Below are 23,550 nucleotides of genomic sequence, written 5' to 3'. Positions count from 1 at the left end.
TCTCAAACCAGTGCCAGGACAGGCAAGTTTGGCATCACATACGGTGAGGAAAACATTTAAAAACAGGTAAAAATGAAACAGCAGAAGCATATGCTTAGTACTTTTATAAAGTCATATGTGAAGGCATAGCAGGTCTATAGGACACTTGTCAATTCCTGCTGAGACACTGGAAGGGACATTTCTAATTCTACAAGTCTAGCAGAGCTCAAAGAGATCAACCAAAACTGAGCAACACTATTTCTGCACTGAAATAAAACAAGCGAGTCACAGGAAGGCCTTAGACTTCACACACAGCCAGGATTCTTCAAATCTCCCCGGAAAGTTTAAATCCCACCTTCACATTTAATCATACAGATGCACTTGACTGAAAACAGATAATAGAAGAATTCACTTAAATGGCCTTTCGTGAATACATCAGTAAAGGAGATGTTTTGCCTCTACTTATATTAGACAATCACAATCACTGTTGTGATTGTGCTGTTTCTGGCTATTCCTGTCACTGAAGTTGATTAATAGCCCTTTCCCCCATTTTCGAGCTAAGACAACAAGCTAGCAATGGCACACTGCAAGATGAAGAGAGAAGGTGGAATAAGAAAGCACTTCTTTCATCAGCTAATGTGCCAAAATCAGGAGTTCCTTATTCTGTGCTTAATCAGAATTGACACAAAAAGGGAAAATACACATTTGCTGCCAGATGTATTGCCTGTTATTCAAGGGTCTGGATCTTAAATTATTTTGATTGAAGGAGCCAGAGCAAATGGATAATGCAAAGGAAGATGAAAGATGTTTAAAAAGTGATCTCAGCTTTGAAACACCACTGCTTGATGTTGCTCTGCAGAAGGGTTGTGAGTTTTTATCATCTCACTCTAACAAGCAGATTGCTCAACCAAGTACAAAAACCGCACTGAAGTTCAACCCAGTCTGTTCTATTTTAAAGCTGTTTACTTCCACACTTGACTCCCAGGTATTTGTAGCTTCATTATCTCCTTGGTGGATTAGCTGGGCTGTGGTTCAGGGGTCTCTTGGCACACTGCAGCTCCATGCAGAGCTCAGCTGTTCGCACTGCAGGTGAGCAGCAACATGAGGATATCTGGGATATCGCTGTCTCTGTGTCATGTGTTCTTACACCCAGTTCTAGATACACTAATTACCCTTTTTCAGAGAGGGGTGGATATCCAGCTGTCTTTGCCCACCTGGAGAACAGAGGTGACAACAAAAGTTGTGTAGGCTGCAAGGTTAAGGTTGCCTATCCAGCTTGAGGTGAAGGCAAAGGAATTAATTAGAGAAATGGAGTTTTCACCCTTAGATCTCTGTGTAGCACAGAACACTGGGAATCAGGGTGAATCCAACAAGGCAACAACCCACAGAGAAAACATATTTATGCCACCTACTGCTTTTCAGTGCTGAGAACTGTTGTACAGTCCTACAGACATCAAGGAACGGGGAAAACTCCCAAACAGCCAAACTGAATTTCATGAATATCAACAAATAGGTGATTTATGAAGTCACAAATCCTTAGGCCCAGCATCCAGAAAAATACATTATCATATAAATCTTTTTAATGGTATGCTTTGCAACTAATGTTGGCCATAGTAGAACAAAACCAGACTACCCGTAAGTGCTTTTACTAGAGCATTAGGACTCCTTTTTTTTTCCTTTAAACTAATGTATCCTTGGCTTTTTCTGGAAAAATCTGTGCACTCATCTCAGCACTGGTCATCATTTATTTAAATGCTGGTTCCTTCCAACCCACACCCCTACAAACAAGCTTCAGTCACCGCTATTTGCAGTCACACGCTGCAAACATGAAGAGCACTTGCAGCTTATTTATTGGCAAACCTGTATTCTGAGCAGCAGGTGTCTGTTGGCGTGTTCCAGCTTCTTCTGTCTGTTCTCCAGCTCCTTTGTGCGCTGCTGTTCCCTCTGCAGCTTACGGATGTAATCCACAGAGGCTTTTAGGATCGTTCCCTTATTCCAGCGCATATCCCTTTGGAATCAGCACAAAAGGAGAAGATAAGGCTCTCAGGGAGGCTTTATTTCATAGTTGTTCTCTTTACATCCATACCTCATACAGATGTTAACACCCAGATAATATTTATCCCAAGTTTACGGATACAGAAGGCACTGGAAATGCACTAGAGGGGGCCGGAGCGCTGCTCTTGGGAAGCACACACACTTCAGAGACAAATAGTCTGCACGCTATCAGCAAAGATCCACCTGTCCCGTAGGTTGATACTGAGCAATACTGGTTTTTTGGCCTTTGAGGAAGCTGCAGAGCCTCTCTGCAGAGTAGCTCTGAGTTGCTCCATGAGCAACTGCTTTAAAACAGTGGAAACTCTCCCCAGAAGCATCATGGGGCATTGATTCAGATTTAAGCGAGACTTTCAAGTTCCAGAGCAAGGAGGGTTCCTTGCTACTGAATCAGCATTGGGAAAGTGTAAAGACAAGCTAATAGCAGTAAAATTATCATAAAATTATCAGGTGAACTGCCCTCCATTTTCACTGAAGGAGGGACTGTTTCTGTCTTGTCAAGCTATGGCATCTAATTAATTAAAAGAATCATCTGGCAAGACAAGCAACCAGCTGAGCAGTGAGACCAGACTATGGTTTCCTATCCTCACAGTTCAGCCTCTGGTAAGGCTGTCAGTCACTCCCAGCACCAACCTCAGCTTTGTGACAAAAATCATCAAATTAATATAAACATAAGCAGGTTCCTAAAGGGGAAAAATAAACCCCAAATCAATTTTCAAAAAAATATAACGGAACCTGCAAGGATTTCTACAGTCAGGGAGTGCCAAGAGCAACAAGAAAACAGGATTTTTTTTTTTTTAAATTCTTGTTCTCCACTAGAATTATTTCCCTTTAACCCCTCCCTCCCACAGTCCCCAGGCACGTTACACTTACGGGTCATTTGACTTGGGTATCAAGGTGCCCAGTTCTTTTATACGATCATTAATATTAAATCTTCTTCTTCGTTCAACTTTAGGAAAAACAGCACAAGTGTTACAAGTAATAATCACACTTAATTACAACGTACAAAGTATTTCATCAAAGGTTTCTTTCAGCACCTTTGAAATGTTTGCCTGAAGCTTAAAATCCAGCGATAATTTATTTTCTCTCCTACACACGGACACATTAAGACAGAAGTTCTGTCTATACTGTAAATTTTGGGACTGCTGAAGTGGCAGAGTTAAACTGGGACTCTAAAAATCAAAATGACTGAGAAGAAAACATTTTCCTATGGAAAAGCATCACAGACAAATTCAGAAACAAATATTCACATGCTCAAGGAAATCCCAAAGCACAAACAGTGAAAAAGGGCAGTCTCTTCTTCAAAGTACTCTTACAGATGCAACATTTTGAGGATCCTAAAGTCAGATTTAAACATCAATTTTCCAGCATTAGTTTTTCATGCTATGGAAAGGGCTTCTGAATAGCTCAAGGCATGAAATGGTTCCTTTTCTCTAGTAATATAAAGTATAAAAAGACAACTTAAGGATCCTTTAAGTCATAAGATACTAATTATTTTAAAATGCTCTTTTTCCAACCTGGAAATATGAGTTCCCTTCAAGAATGAAATCTATAAAATTGCCACACTGAGGATGAATACTGTTGTTTAAAGTCACAAACTGACCACATATCTAATTTAAAAAATCATTAAAACTAAAAAAGCAAATGGTGCAAGATGAATTTGTTAAAAGCAACTGAGTCACATGTTGATCACAGCAATTCCATTGAGAACATCCACTCATGCACTTGGCTTATTGAAAAAAATGACAAAAGAGTTAAAACTAAGTAGTACATTTAAGCACACATGTCACAGGAATTTGAGATATTTGATCTGTGGGCATAACACAACAAACTAATACTATATACTATGTGCAGTGACTCATTCAGATTTAAACCATCAGTATTTGAACACTTAGTGCCCAAAATCACTCCTAGAATTGTTGCAAAATGTGAAGAACCAAAACTTACTCAAGTTGTGGTTGTCTTTCTTTTGCCTCTCCTTAGCCAACGCTCTCGCTTCCGACTCTGTAGGAAAAATACATGCTGTGCATGTGAATGAAGTAATTAGAATTAAAAATAATTCAAACACAACGCTTCAGTCTGTGAAACATCTGCAGGGGAAGCCTGATCGATATTTGTCACACCCATCACTGCGCCCATTCCAAGGAGTGAGAAGGGTCTGGGAATGCCAAAAACACAACACTGGAATTGAGCTTCACCTCTGCACCTGCGGAGCGTCTCTTCCCACACCTCCCAGGCTGACTTCCACCATGAGAATGTTTCCCACGGAGGCCCTGACTCAGCAAGGTATTTGAGGACAACAAACTGCTGAAATCCAACATACCTTCTCCTACGTTTACATACGAGTCCCACGGGAGCTGAACCAGAGGGACAGCATGCTTATGGCATTGCTACCTGCACAGGATGTGAAGCAGGCAGGAGTCAGAGCCTCTGCTCACTGCAATTAAGGATATGGTCTTTGTGGCACGTGCACACACATCACCACAGCACTAAAGGGATAACTTCAGTGACCTATTATGACTGTATTTTCCAGCTACACTAACTGTTCCTATTATATAGGAAAAAAAAGATGAAAAATTCAATACCCTCATTAGCAACAAAGCTGGAAAACAAAGGCTTTTGCTTCAGGAAAAGCAAAGAGAAAACTAATGACAGCTGTGCTGCACAGAATTTGTCTCCTCAACTCAGAACTGCTCCTAACCTTACTCCACACATTTATTATCTATTATTTATTATTCTATTACTATTGCTATTATATTCTATAAGTGTTATATAATTATTAACTGCAGCTTGCAACAGTTTGGGCAAGAACAAAACTAAATCTGTTATTTACACTTCTCAATTGATCTTACATTTCTCAAGCAATTTTAAGTATTTTCATGTTTGCTCTACCAGTTTATTTTTTTTTTAAAGGTGAGGTCATTAATCCTTGCCCTGTTGCCTTTAAATCCCCAAACCAGCAAGGCACTATGCAGTTTCACAGTAAGTCAGTGAGGAGGAATGAGTCTATCATGTATTATCACACATTCCATTATGGAAACAACCCCTCACTGCCTCCAATAAGTTTCTTTCCTGTATTATTTTATTTCTAAGGAATATGGATTATGTTCCATCCAATTCAAATTAACAGGTGCTAAGGGTTTCCTTGGAGTGCTTCATTGCTTAGAATACAGAGGTACCCCAATATTACATGCAGTACAACAGGACATATCCTTTTCTATGCCAGGCTCCCCAAGGATCCCCCAAAAAGCTTGAAAGATCATTGGATGTCTTAATGAAATTTGGGCTTCATCTGACACTGCTTTATTAAACAGATATGAGGTTTGTGAGGCCAAAACTGACAGAAACCACACTCTTGGGAGAGCTGGATTCCCAATAAATGCTTCAGTAACTACAGCTGAGAACCCACAACCATCAACATCAGATGCTGAGATAACAGATTGGATTTTTTGGGGGGTTCTTTACCGTTTTGGTATTTATTTGGTATATATTTGTTATATAGTAGGATTAAGAAAAGTTTCTGTCAAATGCTAGATTTAAATATTGCAACTCTCTCTAGCCTAGCTCCAGCAACAAAATCAGGAAAAGGAGAACCAACAGACTCCTGCCTGCAATAACATGCTGATTTTAAAATCACTGGTTGTCAAAAAGCACCATCAATGGAGCTTTGTGCACAAAGGCTTGGGCAGATCAGTGTCAAAGTGACTGCTGTTAAATTTGAATTTAATACCTAAACCTGCCCTGAATCAGCTAGCACGTATTTTGATCAGAAAAAGCACTCAGCTAAATTGTATGTACAGGTGAGTGTAGCATATAGACATGTAACTTATTTCAGTTCTGTTTTGATGTATCAAGGACTTCCATAAGACTACTCACTATTTCTCCTCTCTTTCTGCTTTGTTGGCCTGAAGATCTTACACAACCATCTACAGTGAATCCAGCAGCCTGCACATCCGAGTTGGGTCTTCAGCTTGTATTCTAAAGCTCCTTGAACTTTCTATACTTTGGGCAATGAAACTGCCTGTAATTTGGACTTTGAGTGCCTTCTTTTGGTGCTGAGCTCAAATTTTGTGCAGTCATATAAATGCAAATACCCGCTGGCTCAGAGATGTGGCATTTCCTCCTGAGAAGCTGACTCCTGGCCTATTAAAACTGCTCTACTTAAGCTAATTCCTGCCCAGAACCTGCTTTGCAGCTGAGTCAGCCTGTGAGTTTTCACAACTGAAACCCAGAAAGATGACAGACAAGAAAAGAAACCAGGCCTCTAACCTACTACATACAGTCAGTGACTCCCTGTTGGGCTTAAGAACAGCCAATTCTGGGTATTAAGATAATTTTGCCATCAATTCTAGAATGGATCTCCATTAGTTCAACCTGCAGACAAACTTACCTTGTATATGTACCCTATGTGAGGTTATATCCTTTCAAGTGAAGCAAAATAAAACATGCTTGAGAATATTAAACTTCTTATTACTTGCTTCGAACTATCTTGCTTCTGTACACATGTGCTTGAGAGAAAGAGGCTTTTAATGTCCTCCTCTCCTCCCCCTGCCTCCCACAGATTGTTTGGAGCACTGCTGGAGGAACTGGCATAACAAGAAATTAAGGGAATACTTAATTTTCATCTTAATTTAGAGATGCACATTCATAGAATCATAGAATGGCTTGGGAAGGAAGGGACCTTAAATATCAAGTTCCAGCCCCCCTCAGTGCCTAATTTTACATTTTATAGGATCTATGTCTCCAGATTTCATATTATAACAGGTTATTTGATCATTACTGCTCTTTCCTACTACAGTAAGTCCTCTAGTGTGTATTATTCCTTGACATGAATCCCACAGAGACTCCAGATGTGAAGTTGTTAAAGTTTAGTGTTGACAGACCAAACAATAACCCCAAACTAGGAAACAGCTCTGGAAGAGATGCAGGGAAACTTCCTGGGTCACATTTTCAACAAGCAGGTGCGACTGTAACAACTGGGGACTTTATCTTAACTTGTGACAGCGCACACACAGGTGCCCACACATGAACACAACTGCATGGCAGGCTAATACATCTGTTAAAAAATTGGTCTGCAAAGCAAAAAGTAACTATTCAACCACGTATTCTTTCTAAGAAATTATGTCCAATATCACTTGAATTCAAAACAGTTATACTACTACTCCAAGGTGGTATTTTAGATGTATTTACCTGTGAGCTCCCTTTTTATATTAGGAAGATTAGCTGGACATGAGTTGCTGATGTTTAGTCCTGGAGGAGGCATGCTTTGGTTGCCATAAAGGTCAATCAAATTGCCAGACACAGGCAACTGCAAAAGATAAACAAGGAAAAGGATCACTCGGTTTGCATTTATGAATGTCTTTGTAGAGAAGAACAGAGTCAGGATCTGCTGAGAAATCTGTGCTCTTTTCCATGTGCAAACAGAGTGTGCAAGAAGGTCAGCAAAATTCACATAGATATACACAGCACGAGGAACAAAACATCTCCTCAAAAAATGCAGACAGAAGATATGTAGAAGAGGTAAAATCCCGATGATATTTTTTAATTGTTGGTCCTTATTTTTCACTTAAAGCTATTACATCTGTACCCCCAACACTTCTCTCACATCTGAAAGAGCTTAAGAACTCTCTGGGAGAAAGCTCCCCTTTTTCCAGGGATATGTGAGTGAAGTACTTTGCAAGTTGTCACATGCTTGAGGAAGAACACTGTATTAATTAATCACATTTTTCATGTGATTTGAAAGCTACCTACACAGAAAACATTTCAGTTTACTTTGTTTTTTGCCTTACATAACAAGAACACGCACCAGTAGGAGGAAGATTATTTTTACATTAAGTTTCCCCAATTACTTGTTCACTCTGCAATGCTTATTTAGGTATGTTTAAGCAAGCAGACTTATACAGTATTCCTACAAGACCTACCAAAGCTATCCCTTTAAACTGAAATGCATTTAAAGAAGCTTACATTTATCCTGAGTGGATCATTTTACCCATCTCTTATTCGTTTTTGAAAAGACAGGTATAAAACACTTTGGTATCTTATCTGAGTGGCAATACTTCTTATCATCGCTGCTGCAAAGAAAACCAATCCCCCCAAGACATTGATCCTGCAGAGATTAGAGTAAGTATTAACTTGACACCCATGTAAATAATGCTGTTGAATACAATGCAGTGAGTCACAGCCTGGACTATTAAACTCCTACTGCAGATGGAGACCTAAGAAAATTTCTTTGCCATGTGGAAGCAGATAAATAGAAGTTGATATGTAAAGTACCACCAGCTAGAGGGCCATGCTGATACATGCTTTGAACAGACAGTGGCAAACAACAAAACCAAAGTCCCCTGACTCAATCTCTAAGTGACAGAGGAAAAAAATGTAACTGAATTCTCACCAAGATTCAGTGTTACAATTCCTCACCCTGCCCTTAGTTCTCGAATGCATTAAAAAAACCCCCAAAAACATCTAATAATGCTGCTCAGGTCACAGTTGTACCAGTTGTGACCTACCCTACCGACACTAGTGTCAGGGTGACCACTCACTGCTCTCTACAAGGCTGACCCTTGTCTCTTTGGGCCCCCCAAATGCATCCATGACACCGGCACAGCGATAGCGTCACAAACCCTTCTGACTTGGATGTGCTCGTTCTATTCATGCTCCGAAGCATGGGGAGAGCACAAAGACCTTGTTTGTGGCCCAAGGACTTGAAGTTCATAACCAGACATGTGAAATCTAATTAGGAAGTTCAGGGAATTTAGCAGGGGAAAAAAAAAAAGAAAAAAAATGGATTTTTTTGTTAGAAAACCAGAAACGAGCATCTCAAAGCCTGGGTAAAACAGCCAGGTCATAATGAAACATGGAGAACAGTTAAAGTCACCAAGCTGCTTTCCTTACTGCATGACAGAAGTTGCTTGTTAAAGCAGTTTGTGATTGACGTTTTTTTTCCCATAGGTGTCAAACAATGTACCAGATTTCCATGTAAATAAACAGGAAAAGGGGACAGTAAAGGCAAGCAGCAACTGCTGAATGTGCACACTTGGATGGCTGCTAGAGGCTGTACACAGGAATGCTCATCAGGGAAATTAGGAGGAGATGCCAACAGTGTCCATCTAAATCAGTGATCCATAAGCAAAGAGACTGATCAGCTTCTTTCTTTGACTTTTCCCACCATTTGAACTCCAAAGCTTCAATTCTAACATCTTCCTACAGGTACAGTCCACACAGAGTATGAGCCTCTGAGAGGCCTCTTTTCCAGGATCCCACAAGTCACATCTTAGGGACTCACTCATATTATTACTTTCATATGAAAACAAAGTGCATGCAACACTCTGGGTCACCTCATGTAACATACCTGCAGTTAAAGATCAAAAGTCAAAATCGAGGTACATCCTCTGTTCACAATGATATAACAGTTCCCAGAGGAATAAAATCAGTTGACTAAGGTAAAACAAATAATCATTAGTGCAGAGTTTAGGGAACTGGAAAGGGGAGAGGAATCCCATGCTGAGGGCACTGATTTGAGATGGACAAGTCAGTAGTGCTGTAAGCACACAAAAGCAGCCACTAGGCTGAAACAAGGCAAAAAAAAAAAACCAAGAGGAGGTAAATGCCCTTGCAGTGACACCTGGCATTGACTTCAAATTCTTCCCTGTGAAAGAAACTGAAAAAAATTACACATTGTTTGCAAACATTTCAGCTCTAAGACAGCCAAGCCTTTCATCACTATCCCCAAATAAAAGGAGATGGGAAAATCTCAAAACTTTCACAGCCATTTCATAACGAAGATGGAGTCCCAAACTTTGAGAAAGACATGGAGGGTTCTTCCCTGTCTTCTCCAAATTCTATCATGTTTCCAACCTAAATATGATTTTCCTTAAGGTTTTCTTAGCTACTTCTGGCTAAATAGAAATTTAAATGCAGCATCAGTCAGATCATCCACCTTTACTCTTCCAAAAGGTAAATGAAGGAAGAATGGCTTATGCCAGGCTTAGCATATTATCTTCATTGAAACAGTATGGTCTAAAATGCCTTAATTTTTGAAATTTCATATTTCAAGCCCTTGGCTTTACAAGTTGCACAAACACACCAAGTAAAACAAATTTCAACCTTCCTATCGCTTTGCATCTGGTTTTGTTTTTTTTTAATAACAGCTTTTATATAACAGAAACTTCAAATATGGTAATTATGACCGCAGATTCATCAGAGTGTACATTCATGGGAGTCTCAGGCTTTCATTTCTCCTCCACTACTCCAACAAAACAAGCACCCACATTCTGTCTAAAATCCCTGAGACATCAGCTGTGTGATCAACAAGGCTGTTGCTGAGGTATCAGTACACACTGGAATGGATCCTGTTCCTCAGTTCTTGCAGCCTACAATTGTGTTGTTCCCTTACCTACAAGCACACACTCAGCAGCAGTCCCTGAAATAAGACTCCTCTCTACTTCTGGAGTTTAATTCCATGGGAAAGCCACATTGAAAAGTGGAGCTGCCCATACACAGCTTTCCACGTCAGGCTCTGGTTAGAATTGATTAGTTGGATGAATTAGTTGTCATCTCCACTTGGCATACAAGTACTTTACACAAGACTCAGCTATTCAATTACTAAGTCACATCTATGCAGAATACCCTTTCTGCAAACTACAAACCATTTTGTGGCACTTTCCACCACAGAAGTAAAGCCAGTTAACTGGTGGCCCAATCCCCAAGTTTACAAACACTTCCACAAGCAGTTGATTGCAATGAGCCATTTTCAGTTCAAGGTACTTGGAAACCTCCCTTAGCTTGCTGTGCACAAAAATCTCTGATTTTGCTTATCAATTAAGTACTGTTACCAACTGTAACAAACTGGTCCTTTTGTTCTTTGTTGGTTATGGAACAACAGCTGCCTTTGTCAGAGTCTCAGCACAGCTATTTATAGGTTGCGTCTCTTTAGAGACCATTTCCTCTCTTGATTTCTCCCACCTCTACTTAGCTCAGTCTATAGACATTAATTCCTTATTAGTAAAATAATGTGTGTTTTTAGGAGCTAAATCCTGTCCCAAAAGAAAAGTGTCCATTACATCATGTTCATTTTTTTCCCCCAAGCCAACTGTTGAGAAACATGGGTCAATGTCCATCTCTTCAGGTTAAATCAGAGACTGAAATATGCTTTTTTCCTGCAGCAATTTAAATGTATTAGTAAAGAAATATTAATTCTACTGTTTCATATCCTTATTTTCCAGACTTCACCACACAGAGTGGGCTAATTTTGAAATTCCACAGTAAATGTGGAAGCCTTTACAAGGTTTCTTGTCACGCAGCGAGCAGGAGGGATGCAACTACCCTGAACATTGACTACAGGGACTCCTTGCACCAAAAGAGTGCAGAGTACCATTCTGTCCCTGCCTGGAAGCAAAGAGCCACTGCTGGGGTCCCTGTGAAATGAGAGAGGAAGAAAACCACAAAAACAACCAGGTCCCTTCTAACTTAACAGGTCGCACTCCAAAGGAACTTCAGAGAAAGGACTCCAGAAGAACCTCATCCCTCAATTTAAAAATATATATATATATATATATATATAAAAAAAAAGATGAAGTGTCTTGAAAGCTATCTTTTTCGCAGTTCATCGAGTTTTTCTCTCAAATTCCAGGACAACTGCACTTTGCATCTTAGACTAAAGGAAAATTTATTCCTTCTGGCAGGACTCTGCAGCTATTTCTCCATGCACTCAAAGGGCACTATTTAGAGAGGGAAGCTGGTGGGCCGCTTCCTGCGTCATGCACCACGTCTCTGAGAGGGCTGTGGGAATCTGTGGGAGCACAGGACTAGGTTAACATGACATCAGAAGAGTACTGTCAGCAAATGTAAACCTGTGCTACAAAATCAATGCTATGTGGTAAGCTGTAAATTTTGGCAACAGATAAAAAAGAAACAGACGCCAGCACTGGCAGACATCTACTCAGCCAGATCTAACAGCACTTAAGCCTAAGGCAAAAAATTCACTGGAGCTACCCTCCACAGAAGATCAAAATCAGATTATGCCAGAAGGATGATTAGATTAATTCTCAAAGCAACGTGAACCAAACCGAAACAGCCACTTGGAGGTAACCTGTGCCTTGCCTTGCTCAGAGCCTTCCACATCCCTGTGTTCTTGATGCTTGTGACAGGCTTCCCACGTGCCCAGACTTGTTCAGTTTTTAATTTCCTTTATTCCTTCCCCTTTTGTTTAAGACTGTGTTTTAAAATTCCCCCCAAATTCCATAACATCTTTGCTGTCGTCTAGCTGGGGACTTCTCTCCAACTGATATCAGGCTGAGCTAAAGCTGTGATGTCAGAGATAACTGTCAAACTAGAGTATCTCTGGACAGCGATGCCAACACGTAACATACAATTTCTTACTTTAATATGACAAGATACAGGAACCTGGGATCCCAGAGGTTCCTTCCTTTCTGAAGACAAGTATAAAGTCCATGGCATCTTTAATATCGATGGGAATGAGCTATTCATGGTAGCACAGTTTACTCCTCTGTTGTAATCCTCTCACGACTGACATAACTTAGAACTAAGAAAAGTAAAATTGTCCTTTGTATTTCCTTGACCTGACTCCAGTTTGTGTTTTTAAATTCGTGTTTTTCATTGCAACTGTATACCTTGAGTTCTTCAAAGAAAAAACCAATTACACTCTACAGAACAATACAATAACTACTTAATTGCAAGGAAAAGAAGCCATGCTGCAAAGTTCTGCTTTCTCTCAAGGAAGGATGATTAGACTTAACAGGGAAATCAGAAGGAAAGGACCATTGTACCGTATTTGCCATTTGCAGGGCTGGGTCCACCAAGCCGAGGATTTCTTCATTGTAACTTGACTCCAGGCTAATTATGTCATCGATCACATCATCCATCTGCAGCAGAAAAGGTGGACAAAGAAAAGCAGACCAGTCATCAAAATCACCAGGATACAGAGGCCTGACAAAGCCCTTCAGCCACACACGGGCTCTGCAGCACGAGCCCAAGGTGCTGGTGCAATTTTGCAATCCCTCAGCCACGACTCCTGCTACCCAGCCAGGACACTCAGGTCATGGCAAAGCTGAGGCTTCATGGCCTAACCCACTCCTCCCACCAGCAGGTACCCTGCACTACCTGCCCACGGACACACTGTTCCTTCCCAGGAACAGCAGAGGAGGAAGCTGCCCATAGAAGGAGCAATGCTGACGACATGACTCTCTCTCCCCCTGCAGCACTGCCCGCCTACCCTCCACCTCTTCCCTCTGTGGGACCAACACCTGCCCACAGACAGGAACACCGAGCCCCTGACATCTTCAGGGAAGGAGAGGGAGCAAAGGCCTGCTGCTTGTGGGGTGACAGGCTGCCCACCACTGACAGCAGAATCCATTGGATTCATATCCCTCATACACCCTCCCAGGAAGCACCACCCAAGGGCAGCTCAGAGATGATTTTAGGTGGTACAAGACATATCTTTTTTTGGGCTGGGCTGGAAGGTTCCTCTCTGAGCTCCCAGATGGTCAGGAGAAACACCCCTCAAAAGCACCCACCCAGCTGTTTCCAAAAGTCCTGCAGGACTGACTATTTCCTTTTTGCTCATTATAAAAAAAGAGCTTAAATAACAGAGATCTAGAAAATCAATGTATAACAGTGATGATAGAAGTAGTAGTATATGGGAGAGTAGTATATGGAATTTGAAATAGCAGTATATGGGATAGTAGTATATGGGATTTTTGCATCGGCTTCGGAAAGTGTGATCAGAACAAATTACACTGACTGGAAGTGAGGGCAAAAAAAGAACTAACAGTTACAGCCCATAACTAAAGTTTTGTTACTGTTTCTGGGAAGGAATACAAAAAATTTAGTTTAAAAAAATAAAAAAATATAAAAGGGTGATTACTGAGGATGAATTACCACAGCCCCACCACATAATTTTTTAAAACGCAAGTTTGATCTGCATAGAAATGTGGAGTCAGAAGTTATCAGGGCAAGAACACATCCATGCAGTCTCAGAAAATCCAGTTAGAAAAGATTTCCTGAAGTAAGACCTTAAAGCACGTTTTTCTGCTATAGCATTACAGTGCTAGAACAGCACGAGCCCTTTTTGGATGTCTCCATGCACTTCTGACATCAATGCTAACAAACAATGATGCTGTTTTGTACCTTAAATACATTTAATATTCAACTTCTTAAAGACACTATAGGGCAAGTTTATTTGTCAACACAACATCAAAGAAACATGCTCATCAGAAAGGGGACCTGTGCTCCACCTCCTGTGTCATCCAGTACCTGCATGCATGATGCTCGTGAGTGTGTATTCAGAGCCGGGCACTCACTCTCAACCCTGCTTTGCTCTTCAAATTTATAAAATCCCTGCAGAAATAAAAAGGAAAAAAAAAAAAAAAAGAAAAGAAAAGGGAAAAAAAAAAAAAGAGGAAGAAAAAGCAAAGCATGGATCTGAGTTCATGGCACAGTCTCAGTCCCAAAAAGAGCACGATTGAAATAGTGTCATGCACACATGTTCCTGATGACACAGCAAAGTGAAGCTGTAAATACCTTGAAGAAAAAAATATTTGGGTGCCACTGGGATAAGAGGATGGAAATATTTGATTTTCATTTCTTTTGAAACTAGGAAGCACAAGTATTACTCTTGCATGTGCAAAATATGTTCTGTAACATATTTTTCTGTTCTGTTTCTCAAAGATGTGTAGTAGTCTCCTCACAGATTGCATCTGTAGTAAAAATCTGGCACAAAGGCTTGAGGGGAGGATGAGAGGACATAAGCAGCTCTACATTGTCTCCAATTTTTCATTTTACAAAATACTGACATGACTTTTATACTTGTTAATATCTTCCCAGTCATCTTCCTTTGGTGCCTGAGCACACATGTAACATCTAATTAAGTTTATGCCAGTAAAGATTAAGACAAGGTTGCAAAGGACTTCTAGGCATAGGCTAGTGAAGTCTTATATTTGCAGCACTGAAACAGCAACCAGTAATATTTTAGGGCATATTAGCTGGGATAATCTGGCCTTCCAATTACACAGGAGACTTGCACAAATTTTACTGTAAAAATACCTAAAATATCTCAAAAAAGCTTTGGTTTTTTTCAGTTATTTTTGCTATGCTCTTTGCTCTTTCTACAAGAATGAGCCATAAATAACATTATTCCAGAAAGCTACAGCTTACAAAGCTGCTTTGTGTTCTCCAAAGGTCAATTATTCACTGTTGCATCAAGCAACAGGGTGGGGGAAAAGAAAAGTAGTTTTAATAAGTATCAACTAGCTAATACAGTTCAAAAAGGAGGAAGTTTGAGGGATACAGTTGTTTTGCCAAAACGTTCTATTCACCCATCTACTAACCAGGCAGACACAGAGGCAGCAGTTACATTTTCACGATGGCGTTCGGAAAAGATAAACACAACATCTTAACAATGAGCAAAAATGGTTTAAAACAACTTAATTAAAGCAGACTGCAATTCCATTTTACTGAAGAATGTGAACAGGGAGAGCGTGTTACCTCTTTCTCGCAGTTGGAGTTGAGGGTGAGCATTGCCATCGGGCTGTTGGGAGCGCTGCTTCCCGTTCCAGGCGGCATGACATGATCCCCGGGCTGGTTTGGACATGGCAAGCTCAGGGCTTGGTTGGCATGTTTATTTGCTAGAGTGGTAGAGAGGTACTGCTTTACCTGCTGCCGCTGGGCCTGCTGAATGTGGTACTTGGTTGGATTCTCAAGGTGAGTCTGCACCTGCACGACACAATTAATAAAAGAGGGTGTTATTGTTCAACAACGTCATCACAGGTGCCGTGGATTTGAGCTGGGCATTTCTGACAGAAGTACCAGCTAAGCATTTGACAAAGTACAAACCTGCACAGCTCCAAGGAAGGACACAGTACGTCACTAACTCACATCTGGCGGCAAAAAATCAGTTTACGATCCGGTGTTTCAGCTACTAAATTATTATCAGTAAACCAAGAAGCTCCAGTTATTCTTCTACAACATGAGATTCTCACTTAAGCCCAACGTTCAGGTTTCCAGTTGATACAGACAGTCCAGAACAGACAGTTCTGCATTCAGACCTTCAGCTATGCGACATTCAGTTTTCACTAAAATATGGAGAAATGAGTTGTACCACAGGACTCATTTGACTTGTTAATAGCTACAAATAAAAACCAAGTACTATGGATTGCTGTCCTTGATCCAAGAGAGGTCAAAAGGTTTGTCGTTGGTTTTCTTTAGGTTTTGGTTGTTAGGTTTTTTTTTAAATTAATACATTGATTAAACTAGAAAAACAGGAAGACACCATTCTTCTGCCTACAGAGTATTTATATCTCAGATATATGGCCTAAATCATATACAAATAAGGCAGCCTGTTTATAAACACATCATGCAAATAAGATGCAAGAAAAGAAGTGTTTCAGTTCAGATCAATCACTGTCCTCAGCAACAGCTATTTTTGTATTTAAGATAAGCTTTTCAGTACTTAGAATTCTTTCATATTCAAAATATGAAAAACCTTACACCAAACTACTGGTGCACACTCTAAATAAGCAAGAGAAGAAAGGCAATTTTTTTTTCCATGAAAAATTTCCACCATATCCTGGAAACTCTTTGTTGCCTTTCTCTGGTCATTCGCACTTTCACCAGAAGATAGAAAACTAACCAAAATATAGTAATACTCTGAGAAGTTATTTTGTTTTAAAACAGTTTCATTAAAGTGACTTTTGCTGTTACAAGTGACCACGTACGTCCCCCGCTTATTGCTGTGGAAGAAATTAAAAACCATCCAAGACACCAGAGGAAAAGGGTTTCCTGCATCCTGTACACACCTTCTTAGCAACACGTTTTAAAATAAGTCTGCAACAACAACTCACCTGATAATGATTATATTCAAGCATTTCCAGCATGTTACTTAGAGGTTGCAAGAGAAGCGACTACAGTATCCTTTGCTCTATGCCACTCCAGTTTGAGGGATCCACATATGGAAGCACCATAAACAAGCTACCCCAGAACAGCAGAAGAAACTTGATGGCCACTGCTCAGACTTATAGTAACCTACTCTAATTAGCCATGCAAGTGGAGAAACAAACAGTTCACACAAGGGCTCTTCATGGAAGTTATGCAAGTTTAAGTTAAGCCCTAACGATTGGTATTTTTTTTTCCCCTGGCTTTGATGTCATGCTTTTTCATAAACATAAAAGAACCTTTTAAGTGATGGGCTATCAAAGTCAGATTGACAGTCTGCTCAAGGCTAATTTGCTATTCAGCTTTCGTTCCAGTCGTACTAACAGACAATGGCAGTTTTCTTTAGCAGTAAGGTTAAAAGTTTTTAAGGACAGAGTAAGAAATAACTGAACAAATGCCCTACGAGCCTAATGCACATCCCCTGGCAGTGGAGTGCACTGGATAAACCCACGGGCTACACAGTCCCATCCTCAGCTTCCAGGCTCAGCCACTGATCCACCCAGGACCTGCAGGAGAACATGAAGCACTTGAAAAAGCTTTACCCCATCCTCAGCCTCCCTGGTGCTTTAAAGCTATTAATTCAGTCTCAACCTAGAGCTGTAAGAAGTTTTCAAGTTCATGGGCTAAATCATGTTCCGAATGCACTTATCTGCAAATGGGCACAGTCCCTACACATTCCAGGACTTACCTTTTCCTTCTATCCAACTCCTTGACCGAAGACCATACTCAACATAAAAACCACTCAACTGGCATTATTTTCCAAAGTCTCTGCTCACAAGGGAGCACATCAGGATGGCATTTCTAGAGAGTTTAATCTGCTTTGTTGCACTACATCGCAAGACAACACAATACCACAGCCTGTTGTGATAAGTACAGCACTTTGACAGTCCCAAACTGCATTATCAATTTTCCTATCACCAGTGCTAAGAGCTACACTACCCAGATAAGTCTATTTTTCACCAAATTTTCAACTTCAAAGTAGACAAAAATATCAGTAAATGTTCAACTTCAAAGTAGATAAAAATATCAGTAAATGAGTTATTTTGGTAACACTTATCTTTGGTCATTATATTTAAAAACAAGCCCTACTCATCTGACAGAATCTGCACATTCCTTTTCCTCCACAGTCATCAGACACAACTGCTGTTCTCCATCCCAGGATGGAGCAAAGTGTCTCCTCTCTGCACCCAACTCTTACCCACCCTCCATGCTCCCAAGAGAGAGACAAGCAAAATTCCACAATCCACATCTCAACTTTACATCATCAAACACTAAATTATTTATATCATATATTAACACACTGAACTGACTTCACTACGTGTCAAGTTCTGAAACACACACTGCCTAATTGACACAAGATTTTTGTTGCTAAAATACAAACTTATTTCACAAGAACTTACTTTCCCTGTGATTTTGTTGTATTATTCTACATTAGAATATTTTGAGTTATTTTGTTACTCAATTACTAATTTAGTTTTTTTTAAAAGGGTTGTGCTGCCTTCAGCATGCCAGGAAAGGTAGGAGAAAAAATGTGAGTTCATGTGTCATAATCTCACACAAGTCCAGTAGTGAACCAAAGAACTCAGAGAGCTCTCTTTTTCTGTCATTAACTTGCTCCAAAATGATACAAAGATATTCAGGGACTGAACACTTTCTTTTAATCCACAGCTGGTCAAACATACTTTCACATTTAAATACAAGAACATACAATCAATCTCCAAATGGAGGAGAATGTGATGTAACAATTCCCACCCTTCAACAAGGACAGGAGTTCCCACAGGACTGAAGCAGCTTTACACATGTTCCTTCTTGGACAAAAGTACCAATTTCAACAACCCTCACTCTGGCCAAGCATGAGGCCCAACAGGCTACACAAAAGGCATCTGAGAAACTTGAGTTTGATTCTCTGTTGTGTCACTGGCTGCTCCCTTGAGCTGCCTTAGGAGCTCCACTGTGGAAATCTGGTGGAAACTGCCTTTATGAACTCTGTGCTGCTTGTTGAGACTAGCCCTGTCTTTGGCCTAAAAGCATCCTTTTCTACAGTCTCTACATCAAAGACAGACCAAATGTGACCACTTGGACACACACCCCAAGACGCACCAGTCACAGCCAGCCTGTAGATAACCCATAAAGCAGCCTTCCTTTTTGACAAAATATCTCACGAGCAAAGAGCTGCAAAATAACCCTACAATTAAATTCCGCTACCCTGAACTTGAAACCGTGAATAAAAGCTTTGACTTAAGATCTAATTTTGGTCCTCAGCCCCTTCCAGCCTTTCGGGTGAAGAATAGTTCTTGTTGTTCTTCCAAATTCATGAGACACAAAGTGAAAGATGGCAAATTATTGGTTTGGATACACTTCCTAAGAAACGTGACTGAATGAGGACATGAAAGAAAAAAATAAAGCAACTTGAAACCAAGTCCTTTGGTTCCTCAATTGTCTATCTCCAGGAATCTCAACCAAAGCTTTGCTGTGACATTACTAAACTGAGTAGAACATGGTTTTTTGGGCATTTTGGTATTGACAAGCAAGAAGTAATGTAATATCATGTGCAGAACTTCAGAAATGAGCCGAGACAAGATGGCAAAACAAGCTAAATTTATCACACTATAGTAACACAAGAATTTAGCTATAAGGAACTGCAGCTCAAGGATGGCCAAGTGGCAGCCCACAGCCTGGATTCAGCAGAGAAAGACCCAGAAGGCAGCTGTACATTCAATTTGCACTCAGGTGCATTTTCAATTTGCTTGGTTATCAGGGTTCTGCCTACATGGGTAATACAGAATAACACTGCTTTAGCAGTAGAGCCTCCAAACTGTTTTCATCCTAGAACTGCCTGCAATGCCAGCTCAGCAGCATCTCCAGTATTTCCATGAGTTGGCTCCATGCACACTTAGAACTGCCATAGCATCAGGTACTCCTGCACCACCAGTCTCACTGGTCAGCAATTCAAGCTCCATCTGCTCTTGCCCTGCTGACACTCAGGAGGATGCATTTTCTTGAGGTGAAGCACTGAGAAAGGCAGGATAAAGAAATCAACTTGACTGCACCCCTGTGTAACCCACTTAGGCCCTACAAGGCTGAGCTGGGCTGGAAAAGTTTTGGATGGAGCCACGCTGATTACTCAGCACTCACCCCTCAGACTTTGGACTGTCCTGGAGAACCACATTATCTCAAGCAGGGGAAAGGCTTTCTCATACCTTCACTAATCTTGAAATCTGACTGCTAATTCCAGGCATACAACCAGTTCAAATATCTGAGTAGAGGAAAAACAGCTCCTGAGTAGCTGCCTATTTTCTTCTACATCACAGAAACAACAGCAATAACCTGTTTATTACGGTTATAGACAGATTTTCCCAGCCCTTGTGTCTAGTGTCAATCAAGCAAACATTTAATCAATGGCTTTGACTAGCTTTAAGCATACACACCACATCAGTAGGAATTTCAGGTGCACTTCTGACTACATTCTTCAAAATCCTTATTATATTATACATCAGTGACAGAACCTCTGAGTAGACCCACACACTTCCTTGAATTTTCCAAACTAAAAACGTTTCCCGTTAGGGTGATCGGGGGCTCAGGAATTTGAACACAAAGCATGGCTGTGTGCTTAAGCACAAAGCACACAGCTCAAGTAGTTCCTCTGCACGAAGCCAACACAAACAACTGAAACAATACTGCTGATACTTGCTCCTCTGGTCAAGTCTTGCTGGGAATCACTCAGACTTAATTTACTAACAACTTGCTGATAATGGCAAGAACTTGGAACAGTGCTATGTGGCAGCAGAGCAACCACCACCACTCCCAGCAGCTATGCACAGATCAAACCCCTTTTGTAGAGGCACCCAGTAGTTCACTCTTGGGCAGGCCCAGGCCAGGGAAGCCTAATGCCTTGGCAAATACAATTTGCACAGTGTAATCCAGAAATTAAATGGTTAACGATAAAAACAACGGGGAATTACACCAGAATAAAGATCTTTAACTGTGGCATTACTACCAATCATACTCTAGGAAAACTTGAAGGTCACAGAATCATAGAAATATTTAGGTGGGAGAAGACTTTTAAGATCATCAAGTTCAACCATAGCTGGAAGTTGATTAGTTGCAGTAGGATCAAGCTTTGAGCCACTGGTACATCTGGATGAAGGTAACTAGGCTAAGTTAGTTGGTGTGTGTTACTGACATGCTCATGAATTTGTCCTTGCACAGGTTTGATTTCTTCACAATGGGTAACTTCTGGAAGCAAGGACAAACACAGCCTATCTTGTGTTAAGAGTATTTCTTCAAGGTGAAACACGGAGTATTGGTTTTACCATCTCAGTTACTACTTGAAATCACAGTGTCTTACTTGTCACATCTCCCAGTGCTGCTGCTTTCAAAGCAAAGCTGAAGATGCCTCAAATCCCCTGCTGGTGCAACACAAGTGAACAAAGGCCACCACAATGCCAGCAGCTCCAGGCTGTCCCGCTGCTCTGGCCCCCACGAGCTGGGATGGAGCATATTCCCGCTTCCAAAACCGCACAGAAGGAGATTCTTCTCACCAAAAACATCACTGAAACTTCCTGTGACAGTAAAGCCAAAGCACTCAATGCTTCATTTAAGCAGAGATAGGCTCAGGCACAGGGACATGTCAGGGGACAGCGAACCAAGGGGGAGGAAGACTCTTCTCCCCACCCATTCCCACTTTTTTTTTTCTTTAATTAAAAAGACCATTTGTTTCAAGTAAATTGCCTTAGGACTTACAGTTTACAATTACAAATAAAATACTTTTTTGTCAGTTTTCTTGGTTCAATAGAACTTTTTGTTGCTTAGACAGCTAAATGTCATGGGATTTTTAAGAAAGGTTAAAATTCTGTGTCATTTAACAATTAATGGCACCCAAAGAAAAACTATATGAAACCACATCCACTGAAGTGTTCTGCAAGGGCTACAGGCTTCAGTTGGGTCCACTGCAGCAGAAAGCCTGTTCAACAAACCAGACCTGGGCTTCAAAGTTCCTTTTTAAAGTTGTTTCAACCTACCACTTTCAAGAATAAAAACAGCAGCAGCAACAAGTTGTCTTCTAAGACTTTGAATAAAAACAGGAAGCTGTATAAATAGGTGTCTGTCCTTTGAGGCTAGGGGAAAAAATTTGAGGAGAATGACATATGGGAAAGATAATCAATTAGTGCCACTTAGAGTAAGAGTGATTTATTCCCCTAAAATTTTCCAATCCAGATTCAAGATTCTGCAAGTCATATTCACCAGAGGTTGGTCCACTAAGTCTGAAAATCCTAAAGACCATAAAATCCCTTCAATTAACTTCATTAAATATTGATCATGGGTTTCACTGCAATGCCAGGAAGCACCCTCCTACCACCCAACTTGGAGCAATCCGAATAACCAGCCAGACAATGGTTTAACTCATTCTCAATGACATTTTCCCACATGCTGCATTCAAACATTAAACAACAGCATCACATTTTTCCCCCTAAAGACGTCAGTGGTCTGAAGTGGCTTCGCATGAGAAGTTCAGTCCTCTTGCTTTCTGAAACTTTTCCAGTCCTCAAAGATGAAGCAGCCACCTCACTTGTAATGTCACCAAAATTAAGCTGATTGGGCTGTGATAGATCGTTCCCCATAGGGCCACTGTGAATTTAGTAATAGGCAAATGTATTCAGTAACTTCTCCAGCTGCCATTCTCCCCTTACCCCCAACTTTCCCAGAGCATATTTGCTCCACTTTCTTTTAGCCCGCTACCCAGAAAACATGGCCAGAACAACACTGACCAGAAAGCCCAAGAGCAAGAAAAAGGTGAAGAGTAACTTGTACTGACTGGGGAATGACAAGCAGGATGAACTGATTCTATCATTTTACTTAGGGACATGGCAAACACAAGGAAACTACATCAGTCAGCACAAAAAAACTCTCTCATTATCTAATTCACCCAAATACCCTCTGAACTTCAAAAGAAAATCAGATACGAGAAAGTTATTTAAGATCTGGCATCACAATTGCACTCTAAGTAAGTGGATCCAACAGTCATCTCCAAGCACAAAGTTATGAAAAAAGAAATGGTACATTGTACAGAATGAACATCATTTACACAACGAGGGGTTGCTTAGTCCATCATCAAATTCCTCTGTGTAACGTGACTGTTCGTCCAAGGGAAAGACAAGAAGCAAACAAGAACAAAGTATTTGTGGATTAGTATTTAAAAACTGTGCTTTAGCTATAGAAGCACATGACAACAGTATCTACAGAAATTAAAGAGAGGTTAGCCAAATTTGCTTAAGGAGATAGAAACTGATGTAATTTGCAGGTTAGTGGCATGCTTAGCTGCCATTCCACAAGTCTGCCTTTCAGAAGGATAAGGTCTTTTGAAGTCCTGCCTTTTTTTTTTTTTGTTAGGAAACCAGCATTTTAGCTGTTTACTTCTCAACACACATGCCATAAATTTTTATTTTATACAGTTACTGATACCAAAAAGCACTCCAGCATTTTAGGACAGACAAGGAATCGACTCCATAAAATGACACAAATCTTTTGCGATGATTTCACCTACCCCAGGTGCTTCTGAGCGTAAATAATTTA

General features: G+C 40.6%; 1 protein-coding gene across 5 annotated transcripts in view; it reads right to left on the bottom strand.

Moving 5' to 3' along the window:
- The window catches only part of MITF (melanocyte inducing transcription factor), a 104,092-nt gene that overhangs the window by 4,286 nt on the left and 76,256 nt on the right, over positions 1-23,550 (bottom strand). For 3 of the 5 annotated variants that reach the window (XM_027700362.1, XM_027700364.1, XM_027700366.1), the window contains 7 exons: positions 15,532-15,759; positions 14,302-14,385; positions 12,816-12,911; positions 7,222-7,339; positions 3,979-4,035; positions 2,905-2,980; positions 1,840-1,987 (listed from right to left, as the gene is read on the bottom strand). In XM_027700362.1, the coding sequence (XP_027556163.1) occupies positions 1,840-1,987; positions 2,905-2,980; positions 3,979-4,035; positions 7,222-7,339; positions 12,816-12,911; positions 14,302-14,385; positions 15,532-15,759 (807 nt within the window). Of the gene's footprint in view, positions 1-174; positions 1,545-1,787; positions 1,988-2,904; positions 2,981-3,978; positions 4,036-7,221; positions 7,340-12,815; positions 12,912-14,301; positions 14,386-15,531; positions 15,760-23,550 lie in introns of those variants that run through there. The other 2 variants (XM_027700365.1, XM_027700363.1) reach the window with 2 other exon arrangements.

The sequence above is a fragment of the Neopelma chrysocephalum genome, unplaced genomic scaffold (assembly GCF_003984885.1).
Source record: "Neopelma chrysocephalum unplaced genomic scaffold, ASM398488v2 Primary Assembly neopelma1_147, whole genome shotgun sequence".
Classification (NCBI taxonomy): domain Eukaryota; kingdom Metazoa; phylum Chordata; class Aves; order Passeriformes; family Pipridae; genus Neopelma; species Neopelma chrysocephalum.
This window is presented reverse-complemented; position numbering and strand designations above follow the sequence as displayed.